Here is a 12,047-nt window from a genome sequence, read left to right on the forward strand (position 1 = left end):
AAGGTCATTATTACGATGGTACAAGTTTTTTAAGTGGCAAGTCCATGCATCTTGAGAAAATGAGCTGACAACTGTAAAAAACCCCTTCGGCCAGCATGTGTGTGGCTAGTGCGCACGACAACTACCAAACCGAATACTGCGTTTATCCACACCTTGCAGATCGTAATATTTCTTCGAATATTAGATGAAATTCGAAGATGATTCTTATAGGTCCACTCATTCCGATAAAATGGTAAACGCAATATCTCATAAACGGAGCAATCCCAACTTTGGATCTCAAAATATTTTGTCTAAACTTAGTTTAATTTCAAAAGTGGGCTCTATCGGTCCATTCCCTAGGGTATCATCCACACAAATGGTAATTCGAGAATTCTTTCGAAATGTATCCAAGGTACTCCTAGTAGCCCTGTTTACAGCGATATGATGTTTTTCGTGGGCAAACCCATGTTTCCTGATATAATAGTCCTATCGAGAGGAATGACTCCCAAAACAAGACACACTTCCAAAATAGATTATGTCGGTCCATTCATTTAGGTAACTCCCCCGCAAAACTTTTGAGATCTTATCCATATCTTTGTCGGCAAGTTCATACGCCCAAAATTCTGAAGACCCCCCTAAATACATATATTTTTTGAGAAAAATGTGATTCAATTCACACAGGCTGAGGGTATACCTCTGTCGGCAAAGCCGACTGATTCTTTTTTACTTGTCAGTATTTTGAAAGTTTTAACCAGACTACAACCAAATTATGTGACAGGTTTCACTGTTAGTTATGCAGCTCATCAGACATATCGGACCGCATGGCTTAAAAATATCGCAATTATGAAAAGGAAATTCCGCGGAAACCTAGTATGTGGGTTAGGCCGGGGCGATTTGTATGGAGGGAAAAAACCTTAATGGGCCCTTCGCGTTTCTGATTCCTGGGATTGAACCGAGAAAGAAAGTTCACTAGACCATAGGTCTACGGTGAAAATTGAGCCTATCGATTTTGACTTTAAATTTTTTATCCACGTTTTTTTTTTGACATTTTGGCGTATAACGGCCAAACCATTGAGATTTTCGATCCAACAAACAGACAAAAATTGTAGCCAAGACAGTTAATAAGGACTCTCTAATACATCACAAAAGCATTAAAACACTCCTTCAGGCAGTTTTGGCCTTGAGAAGTTGCAAACTTTTCGGAAAGTAAATGTTTACAGAAATTGTCAATAGCTTTAAAGTGGTATGCTTTTTTGCTGTGTTGATGCTGCTGCTCAAACATTTTAGTAAATTTTCAAAATTTTTTTTTTACTAACGGTTCTAGAGATCTAGCGCCTTGAAAAAGTCGAATTCTCTAAAAACAATATGCAAAGAATTACTCATAACTTATTCAATATTGGTTCAAATAGAAAAAATCTCTTTTTCAACATATGTATGTCCATGTTTTAGTATAGCCCCCCTATAACGATACCTCCGATTTTGGGTATTTTGAGGATTTTAGCTACATTTTTTACTGAACTGCCCGTAATTTCATATTTGAGGTTCCCTGCAGTCACAAAGCTTTTAGTATAGCCCTTATATAACGGTTCTTGTATTTCACATGCGAGGTTTCAAAAATTTGTTTCAGTATAACGATACCTCTCGATATTATTTTGAGGATTTTAGGTAAATGTTTTGAGCGAACTACCTGTTTGAGGTTCCCAGTTGTCACAAAACTTCTCTATTAAAAATGTTCAACATAGATCCATGTTTTGTTATAAGCCCCATATAACGATACCTCCTCTTTTTAGGTATTCTGAGGATTTTAGCTACATTGTAGGACGGAACTACGTGTTATATATCTACCGACCAAAATTAAAGGCTTATAATTTCGGTATAACATCGTTATTGGGTAAGTTGTGGACCAATAAAAAGTAGTCGTAAAGCTCCACCGATATCAACAGTGTTGTCAACTTTTATTTGAGCTTTTCTTTCATAATTTTGTGTGTTTAATGTTATCGATTTTTTGTCGTTAACTCAAAAAATGAGTTAGAGAATCCCACTACTGAGGTTTCCAGTGGTCGCAAAACTTCATCATCAAAAATGTCAACATAGGTCCACACTTTATATAGTCCACATATAAGGGAACCGCCCGATTGAAGACATTTTTAGATACATTTTTTGACGGAATTTAGGCATTTGGTCTATCCGTGTCGAAAAACTTCACAATCTAAGACCGTAGACAGGAAAGGAAACTAATTAACTAATTAATACATTTCAATATAACAAGTTCGGCCCGGCAGAACTTAACGATTTTTTACTCGCTTTCATTTCTAACTCTTTAGGTATGCCCTTGGCTACTATAAAATTTATTGTGTTGTGAATTTATTTGCCATATAAAATTTCCTTACTTAAAATAGACAAAATTATACATTTTTACAATGTTATAAATCTGATACAATTTAAAAGAAAGTAATTTGATTTACATTTATAAAACATTTTTTTTCTAATTTTTATTGGGGTTCAACAGCTACTGGAAAAATATTGCCGAGTCACAAACTTAGTTCGTAGTTTAACTGTTCAGAATTGCGTTATGTAAACAATTGACATGTGTTTTTTCTTTTTTTTTTGCTACAAAATCAAAGTAAATGTTTACAGAAATTGTCAGTAGCTTTAAAGTGGTGTAAGACAAAACAGTTGCTTTACAATCGCAAGTAGATACGTGTCGCATCAAACAACGTACAACGAATAAAATGAAAAGGTGTTGTTTTTAACAAATTCTCACTTGAGATTTATTCATTCAAAAAGAATTACAGAAGTGTTTAGTATAATAATGTTTATTTTTTTTTTAGCTTAAAACAAATTATCATTTTAATCTGCCTAATTGAACTGGGCCTAGCTCAAGTTTTGAATCAAGGCATGTGCAATAGAAACATACCGACAGTACAAAATTTCGATGCTAATCGGGTAATTTTTTCCATGAAGATTAAATTAAAACTTGAACAATTATTAACAAGTTGAATTGTTTTTCTGCAGTATTTGGGACGTTGGTATGAACAGCAAAAATATCCATTTATCTTTGAATTGGGCGGTAAATGCATTTATGCGGAATATGGCATGCAGAAAAATGGTGATATTAGCGTTTATAATTATAACGTAAATGAATTGTAAGTTTGGAAGAAGTGGTAGTTAACAAGCAAATCAAAGTGCTAAAAATTGTGAAATTTATTTTAGAACTGGTCGCCCGAATGATATATTGGGAAATGCTAAGCTTGTTGGTCCTGCCAAGCTAAAAGTTAGATTTAATAATATGCCGGGTAAGTAAAAATAACAAATATTTGCTCTGTTCCAGGACCTGCAAGAATCTACTAATCTACTACATCAAAATTTCAATGGTGGCAAAATACCCCTCAATAATGTGGGCGACATTTCCTGAGTATTTCAGCCATGTAAAACTTCTCTACAAGTGGTGTCTTAGGACACGCCGTTCGGACTCGGCGATACACTGTAGGTCCAATATCATTGAGATTAATATGAATCAGGGTGCACTCACTACGTCCCAATTGGGATGTTTGTGGAACATTTATTATTATTATAAAGTAAATTTCATACTACACACCAGTAAGTGGGCACAAGATGTATATCAAGAGTATAGTTGTTTATGAAATATATCCTAAAGTTGCTTAAAGAAAGAAAAGTCTGTTTGAGTAACAAAAGTGTGGATAAAAGTGGACACATATATCTATCTCACTTTCTTCTTGTAGGAAGAATGGTCCATATATCTATATAATTAGTTATTAAATCTGTAACGCTCCATTCGCTTGAGTGCTTGCGCCAAGGCTTCAGAATCACACATCAACATTGTTTTAGTAATTTTTCTCTTTGGAGTTGAGCTTAATGATGGAAGATTTGTTTTTGCAAGTGAAAAAGCTAGGCGAGGATTCGAACCCACTTACTTACTTACTTAGCTGGCCTTTTACAGAACATTTGTTCCATAAGCCGAACTAAGAAAAAATCTCCAATCCTCTCTGTTTGCTGCTGTATTTTCCCAATCTGGGATATGTAGCTTTGTGATATCTCGTTTCACTTGTTCGCTCCAACGAAGCTTTGGCCTTCCAGATCTGCGAGAACCTCCATGCGGCCCGTATTTATACGCCTTTTTAGCGGGTTCATCATCACTCATTCTTATAACATGGCCTAGCCATCGCAATCGTTGTATCTCGATTCGTTCAACTATATTGATGTCATTGTATAGTTGATACAGCTCGATGTTCATACGACGCCGATATTCGCCGTCAACACAGATTGGCCCGTAGATCTTTCGAAGAATTTTTCTCTCAAACACACAAAGCACTGCCTTATCTGCTTGAGCAAGTACCCATGCTTCGGAACCATACATTAGCACGGGTAGTATCAGTGTTTTGTACAGTGTTATTTTTGTTTGACGAGAGGTGGCTTTATTCCTAAACTGCTTACTCAGCCCAAAGTAGCATCTGTTAGCCAACACTATTCTTCTTCGTATTTCACAACTGATGTTATTTGTTGTGTTTATGGCGGTGCCGAGGTAGACGAAGTCCTTTACTACCTCAAAATTATAGGTACCAACATTCACAGATGGTGCGGTGTTTATGGACATATTACGCGTCGATACCATCAACTTGGTTTTTACGCCGTTTACTGCCAGACCAACTTTAGCAGATTCTCTTTCGACTTTTGCAAAGGTGTCAGTTACTTCCTTTACCGATCGACCCATGATGTCAATGTCGTCGGCATAAGCCAGTAACATGTGGCTGTTCGTGTATATCGTTCCATTTCTTTTGACCTTCGCGTCTCGTATGACCTTTTCCAGCAGGATGTTGAATAGATCACACGACAGGCCGTCTCCTTGTCTGAAACCTCTTTTGGTAGTAAACTCTTCGGAGAGGTTCTTTCCAATTTTAACTGAGGATCTCGTCTCAGTTAGTGTCATTCTACAAAGTCGAATGAGCTTTGCAGGAATACCAAAATCAGACATGGCTTGGAACACCTTTGAACGTATAGGGCTGTCGAATGCTGCTTTATAATCGACGAAAAGATGGAAGGTGTCGATCTGCATTTCTTGGGTCTTTTCCAGGATTTGTCTCAAGGTAAATATCTGGTCAATGGTGGATTTGCCAGGTCTAAAGCCGCACTGATAGGGTCCAATAATTTCATTGACCATAGGCTTTAGTCTCTCACACAATATGCCAGATACTATCTTATATGCAATAGGGAGCAGACTTATGCCCCTATAATTGGAGCACACAGTCTTATCACCCTTCTTGTGGACTGGACATAGGATGCTCACGTTCCAATCGTCGGGTACGCGTTCTTCCTGCCAGATGGTGCTAACTAGCTGATGCATACACCTTATCAGCGTGTCGCCTCCGGTTTTGAACAGCTCGGCTGGTAGGCCATCTGCTCCTGCCGCCTTATTATTCTTCAGCCGGTTTATTGCTGTCCTTACCTCATCTTGGCTGGGCTGTATACATTCAATACCATCATCTGGGATTGGATCTGTGGTATCTTCGCCGTCTTCACTGCTATCGGATACCAACAGTTTGGAAAAATGTTCTTTCCATATCCTGAGCACACTATCTGTATCAGTTACCAAATTACCTTGTTGATCTCTACAGGAGGATATTCCTGTACCAAAGCCATCAGTTTGATGCTTCACTCTTTGGTAGAATTTTCGGACTTCGTTCTGTCTCCTGTACATCTCCATTTGTTCACACTCCCTCTTTTCCATTTCTCTCTTTTTCCTGCGGAAAAGACGTTTCTCCTCTCTCCTTTTCTCCCGATACCTCTCTCGTGCGCTACGCGTTGCTACTGATTGTAAAGTAGCCCTATATGCCGCATTTTTTTCTTCGGTAGCAGCACGGCACTCCTGGTCATACCACGGATTCTTTGGTGGAGGTCTCTGGTATCCAAGTACTGATTTTGCGGCTGTTTGCATGGAGTGGGCAATATTTTGCCATTGTGCTGATATGTTATCGGGACGAGAAGCGCTATCATTAAGCAATTGGGTCAGTTGAGTGGAATATGCTGTGGCTATCTGTTGTGTTTGCAGCTTGGCGATGTCCAACTTTCGTGTTGTGTCTGTCCGTGCTTTATTTGCAACGTTTAGACGGGTACGTACCTTTGCTGCAACGAGGTAATGGTCCGAATCTATGTTTGCTCCTCGGAACGATCGTACATCCAACACGCTCGATGAATGTCTTCCATCTATCACAACGTGATCAATTTGATTTATTGTTCTTTGGTCTGGAGACAGCCAAGTGCCCTTATGAATATCGAGATGCTTAAATCTGGTACTGCTAACTACCATGTTTTTCGCCGCTGCGAAGTCTATCAGCCTCATTCCATTGTCTGATGTTTCACTATGTAGACTGAATTTCCCAACTGTTTGTCCAAAGATATTCTCCTTTCCAATTTTGGCATTAAAATCGCCTAGAACAATTTTAATGTCATGGGCAGGACAACGGTCATATTCGAACCCACACAACGACTAAATTATGTGACCGGTTTCGCTGTTAGTTACGCAACTCAGCAGACATATCGGGTGTGGAATGGCTTCTCTGGCAATGCTTCGAAAGTTATACTTATACCGTAGTTATTGTAATTAAGAGACTAAGCTTGGCATCGAACTTTGATTTTTCAAATGCAAGTGAAGAGCCTTTTTCCCATTAAACTTGCATTGCTTCCACGATTTCTTCGGGTCCATTGTCAAACCGAGGAGGATTTTAAATTTATCAACAGATTTTGTCTGCAACCTTTCTTTTGTCTTACGGACATTGTCGAATTTTTTTGCCCATTGGTGCTTTTTAGGTTTTATAATCGTCCTAAAGCAAGCATGGTCACATTTGGCACGGCGGTGCCGATGATTTTCGGCAATTTACACGCACACGACGCGAATGCACAGAAAGAGCGTACAAAAGAGAACAAATGTTTTGATTTGTTATTGTTTTACAGCTTGCGTGAATACAAACTTACTAACACACTGTTATAAGTTGCCAATATTTTGAATACATTCACATTTTCTCCGTTCTCTTTTTGATCCTGCCTGTCCTAAAGCTATCTAATAATACAATTTAAAAAAAAAATGGTTAAGCTAAATTCTCCCCCTTATTGAGACGTATTTGTTTTTATTTTTTCTTGGCTGATGGGTCCATAGGAGCTTTTACCCTACGTCTCACCATTTAAGGAAATATGTCAATATGTCGTTTTTCTTAATAATGCCTACAGTACCACAGTACATTCCACAAAATTTTGTGACAATCGGTTCGCTAGTTTTGGAGATATAACATACTTAAACAAGTAAGAACGGCGTTAATTTCGGCCGGGCCGAACTTTTTATACCCTCCACCACAAGTTGTATTGAAGTAAAATGGAATAATTAGTTTCCTTTCGTGTATGAAGAAGACTTAATACTAAATTTCAGCATTTTCGGTAAAACAATGTGAGGCACCATTCTATGGGGGCTATTTCAAAACGTCGATCTATACCGACAAATTTCTGACGAAAAGTTTTTAGGCTCAAAGAAGACTAAATACCAAATTTCCTATATTACGGTAAGAAAATGTGGCTAAAACTAAAAAATACTGAAAATCAAGAAGTGAGCTTCTATGGGGATATAGGAAGACGTGTACATATACTGATAATACTTTTCTGGAATATTTTATAACTCTTGGAAGACGAAATAACGAATTTCAGCCATTTCGGTTGGATATAGACGTCACAATCTTCAGTATTACGAAAATGCGGAGGTACCGTTCTATGGGGGCTATATCGAAACGTGGACCTATACCTACGAATTTTAGTCAGAAATGGGGCAATATGAAAGCGTGGACCTGTACAGACATATTTCTGGCGAACAGTTTTATATCACATTGAAGACTAAATACCAAATTTCAGCCATTTTGGTAGAATATTGAAGACAAAACCTTCAAAATACGAAAAATCGGGAGGTACCTTTCCATGGGGGCTATATGAAGGCGTGGACCTATACCGACAAATTTAAAGGAGAAGTTTGAGTACCCCCAACGAAGTCTAAATACCAAATTTTAGCCGTTTCGGTGGAATATTGAGGCCACAACGTTCAAAATACCGAAAATCGGGAGGTACGTTTCCATGGGGGCTATATGAAGGCGTGGACCTGTACAGACATATTTCTGGCGAACAGTTTTATATCACATTGAAGACTAAATACCAAATTTCAGCCATTTTGGTAGAATATTGAAGACAAAACCTTCAAAATACGAAAAATCGGGAGGTACCGTTCTATGGGGGCCATATGAAGGTGTGGACCGATACCGACAAAATTCTGGGGTAAAGTTTTGTACCCCCAAAGAAGACTACGTACCAAATTTCAGCCATTTTGGTAGGATGATGAAGCTAAAACCTTAAAAATACCGAAAATCGGGAGGTACCGTTCTATGGGGGCTATATGAAGGTGTGGACCGATACCGACAAAATTCCCTAAAGAAGACTACGTACCAACTTTCAGCCATTTTGGTGGGATAATGAAGCTAAAACCTTAAAAATACCGAAAATCGGGAGGTACCGTTCTATGGGGGCTATATGAAGGTGTGGACCGATACCGCCAAAATTCTGAGGGAAAATTTTATACCCCTAAAGAAGACTACATATCAAATTTCAGCCATTTTGGTTGGATAATGAAGCTAAAACCTTAAAAATACCGAAAATCGGGAGGTACCGTTCTATGGGGGCTATATGAAGGTGTGGACCGATACCGACAAAATTCCCTAAAGAAGACTACGTACCAACTTTCAGCCATTTTGGTGGGATAATGAAGCTAAAACCTTAAAAATACCGAAAATCGGGAGGTACCGTTCTATGGGTGCTATATGAAGGTGTGGACCGATACCGCCGAAATTCTGAGGGAAAATTTTATACCCCTAAAGAAGACTACATATCAAATTTCAGCCATTTTGGTTGGATAATGAAGCTAAAACCTTAAAAATACCGAAAATCGGGAGGTACCGTTCTATGGGGGCTATATCAAAACGTGGACCGATATACCCCATTTTCAATACCAACCATCCTGCAAGTAATAAAAACTTCTGTACCAAATATTGACTCTATACCTTTAAAATTGCTAGCTGTATCTTGATTTCAACAGACAGACGGACGGACGGACAGACGAATATGGTCAAATCGACATAGAATTTTATGCTGATCAATAATATGTATACTTTATAGGGTCTCCGACGAATATTTCGATGTGTTACAAACGGAATGACAAATTTAATTATACCCTCCATATGGTGGAGGGTATAAAAATGTCTTTACGATGTCCTGCAAAAACTGCTTTGACCATTTTTTCTATTTTATATTTTTTTCTGAAATGAAATTAGCAAGAATAGTCTTCAAGCTATAAAAAGCTAAATTTCTTAGTATTAGTGGCATAAATGAAACCAACAATCACGTCTAATGTCGGTTCTTCTATCAAATTTTCAAAAATATAGATATATGAATATTCCAATGACCTTTTGAAAAAGTCGCATATCTCTCAAACCTGCGCTAACCTGCAGCTATTTTTTGGTTTGCCCAAAGAAAAATACCCTACCTCTCAGAAAATGTGCGATTTATTCTGCAACTCACCACAACTTATTTAAAAACCTGTAATGATTATAAAAAAGTTTTTGGTAGACTTTTAAAAAGCACGTTTTTGGGGAACGAGTAGCAACCAAACTGAATTAGATATTACAACTCTATAAACGCCAAATAATTAAAAAAATTGTCAAAAAATTATAACAGCGACAAAAAATAATAGTCAACTATCTTACCATTTGTTTGCATCAATCTATTAATTAAGCAAATCTTAAAGCAATTTTAAGGAAAATATATATTGTAAAACAAAAGTGTAACTTTAAGTGCATTTCTAGTTGTTTCGCGGTGTAAATCGCAAAACTGAGTATGAGACATTTGTCATGGAATTCAACAAGAATCTCATTAGTTCTATGTGCTTTAATTTTTGAGTAAAGTTCCAATAAAGTTCCCATATTTCGCACTATGCGCCCTAGTGGATATATCTCTTAGATATATTTTTGACACCCAGATAAATTCGTTTGCAATAAGACAGTACTGAAAACCCAATTCCTTTTTTCTGAGAGTCTTAATATCTCGAAACGAATTGCAAACCAGTTAATAAATTATTCTCTTTATTTTAGTAGGTGACTGTCATAAGCATCGTCGCGACAGAACAATCTATCTCCATAATAATTTCAAATAAAGATCTCAAAGTGTATTCTCTTGTTAATATAAAGCAATTTGTTATTCGTATTTTTATATTAGGCTATTTCTGCTTATAAAATAAAGCAAATATGAAGGTAGATTAGCAGTTTCATTAATTCCCGTAGGAAAGCATCGTTATATTTTATCTGAACGCAAAACACAACAGTAAAAAAGCTTTACTAAAATTTGTTAACAAATTAAATCAATTGTTAAAAAAGACATGTACACATTCGATTTCAAACAAGTTTTTATTCTAACATGCCTAATTCAGTTGAGCTTATCTGAAGTCATAAGTAGTGGCATATGTAATAGAAATATCCCAACGGTTAAACATTTCAATGCAAAGCGGGTAATTCTTTTGTGGTCTGTATACTGGTCCACTAATAAAGCATTTGTATTAATTTTTAGTACTTGGGTCGTTGGTATGAATATGCAAAATATCCGAATGTTTTCGAAAAAGGCGGCAAATGCATTTATGCGAATTATGGTCTATTACAAAATGGTGACATCGGTATATATAATTTCAACATAAATGAAGTGTAAGCTGACATTGTGTGTGTTTTCACATAGAAACAAATTAGTAGTTTATGAATTCCATTACTTTTTGTAGAACTGGCAAACCAAATGATATTAGAGGCACAGCTAAGCTCGCTGGTCCTGGTAAACTAAAAGTTCGATTTAGTAGCATGCCTGGTAAGTAGAGCATATTCCGCAGTTTTTATAATGTCGCCTTGCTTATTTTTTAGCAATAAATCCTCAGTTTTTTTTTAGTTTGGAATTCCATTGCGTTTGACGTAAAATTGACTTTGATTTCTGATAATCTGTATCCAGATTTTTTCTTGTTCGAAAAAATTTCTACCGATTCAACTACTTTCTTAGCCTTTAGGCTATAGAGGGTATATGGGAAATGTTGCCAATTATTTCATATTCCATTTCCAAAAAATTTAATTTTTTTCGCGCTACATTAGCGATTTTTGGTACATAGGTTAAGAAAAATTTCCCCAGTACAAGAAAAAAATATTATAAAAACGCTTATTATTTTGTTGAACGCAATTGTCACTAAAAAGTTATCACGAAGTGACGTGGTTTAGTAGATTGCATAATATTTGTAAAATGTTACTCAGCATTCTCGGAATTTACAAAAAATTTACAAAATTTTAAATGTAATCCGAACTTTTTGAAAAAATAGGTCCATTTACCCGTCAAAAAATACAAAAAAGTAAGTAAAAATGAGACCAAACGTATAATCATGGGGATAGTAGTTAGGATATTTATTATAGCCAAAATAAGCACATATTTGTGTTACAAAAAACAAATGTTGGTTTGGAATAATAGTTTTCACATGCATTTTAGAGTTGAAAATATTGGAAAATTCTATAGGAGTACTTCTTTTATTTTTCTTGAAACTCCCAAGAAAATGGGCGGATTTAGTTTTATCTACATTCACATAGAAGTTTTACCATTGATGAAAGTTATCGGGTTGTTGAAATAAATCATTAGACTTCCTTAACGGAATAGAGTTCAAATAAACCGCATTAACTTATATGCATTATTAAAATATGTGTAAATCGCGTAATTATCAAAATCGTTTTGTCCGCATGTGATTTTCATGTACAGCAAGACCATATCTTTTAATTTGTATATATTTTTCGAAATATAATTTGGACGCTAAGATGTAGCATCAGCTGCATCTCAGCATTAAAAAACCTATAAAACATCGCTAATTTGCGCAAAGTTCATACAATTTCGTTCCGCATCCGGTTTTAGTGTACCATGAAAATCTGCATCGATATATACCTATTTCAAGGCAATCA

The 12,047-nt window shown here is 36.5% G+C and overlaps 2 protein-coding genes across 4 annotated transcripts in view; both read left to right on the forward strand.

Annotated features, from left to right (window-relative positions):
* Nucleotides 1-2,602: 2,602 nt before the first annotated feature.
* LOC141394674 (apolipoprotein D-like) overlaps nt 2,603-12,047 on the forward strand; it is a 31,409-nt gene continuing 21,964 nt past the window's right edge. For all 3 annotated transcript variants that reach the window (XM_073969449.1, XM_073969450.1, XM_073969451.1), the window contains exons 1-4: nt 2,603-2,719; nt 2,811-2,925; nt 2,995-3,125; nt 3,193-3,275. In XM_073969449.1, coding sequence (XP_073825550.1) covers nt 2,712-2,719; nt 2,811-2,925; nt 2,995-3,125; nt 3,193-3,275 — 337 coding nt within the window. In that variant the 5' untranslated portion in view covers nt 2,603-2,711. The remainder of the gene's footprint in view (nt 2,720-2,810; nt 2,926-2,994; nt 3,126-3,192; nt 3,276-12,047) is intronic.
* On the forward strand, nt 10,336-10,949 carry LOC141394675 (apolipoprotein D-like). The gene is made up of 3 exons (XM_073969452.1): nt 10,336-10,582; nt 10,642-10,772; nt 10,844-10,949. The coding sequence occupies exons 1-3, from the start codon at nt 10,454-10,456 to the stop codon at nt 10,932-10,934; spliced, it is 351 nt and encodes a 116-aa protein (XP_073825553.1). The 5' UTR covers nt 10,336-10,453; the 3' UTR covers nt 10,935-10,949.

This window comes from Musca autumnalis, unplaced genomic scaffold (assembly GCF_047663935.1).
Source record: "Musca autumnalis isolate F117 unplaced genomic scaffold, ASM4766393v1 scaffold_2, whole genome shotgun sequence".
In the NCBI taxonomy this organism is placed as follows: Eukaryota; Metazoa; Arthropoda; class Insecta; order Diptera; family Muscidae; genus Musca; species Musca autumnalis.

Excerpts from the sequence above, each read along its gene's own strand:
- LOC141394675 (XM_073969452.1), top strand. The coding sequence starts at position 10,454 with ATGTACACATTCGATTTCAAACAAGTTTTTATTCTAACATGCCTAATT. Across the intron at positions 10,583-10,641 it reads AACATTTCAATGCAAAGCGG|TACTTGGGTCGTTGGTATGA; the intron begins GTAATTCTTTTG and ends ATTAATTTTTAG. Across the intron at positions 10,773-10,843 it reads AATTTCAACATAAATGAAGT|AACTGGCAAACCAAATGATA; the intron begins GTAAGCTGACAT and ends TACTTTTTGTAG.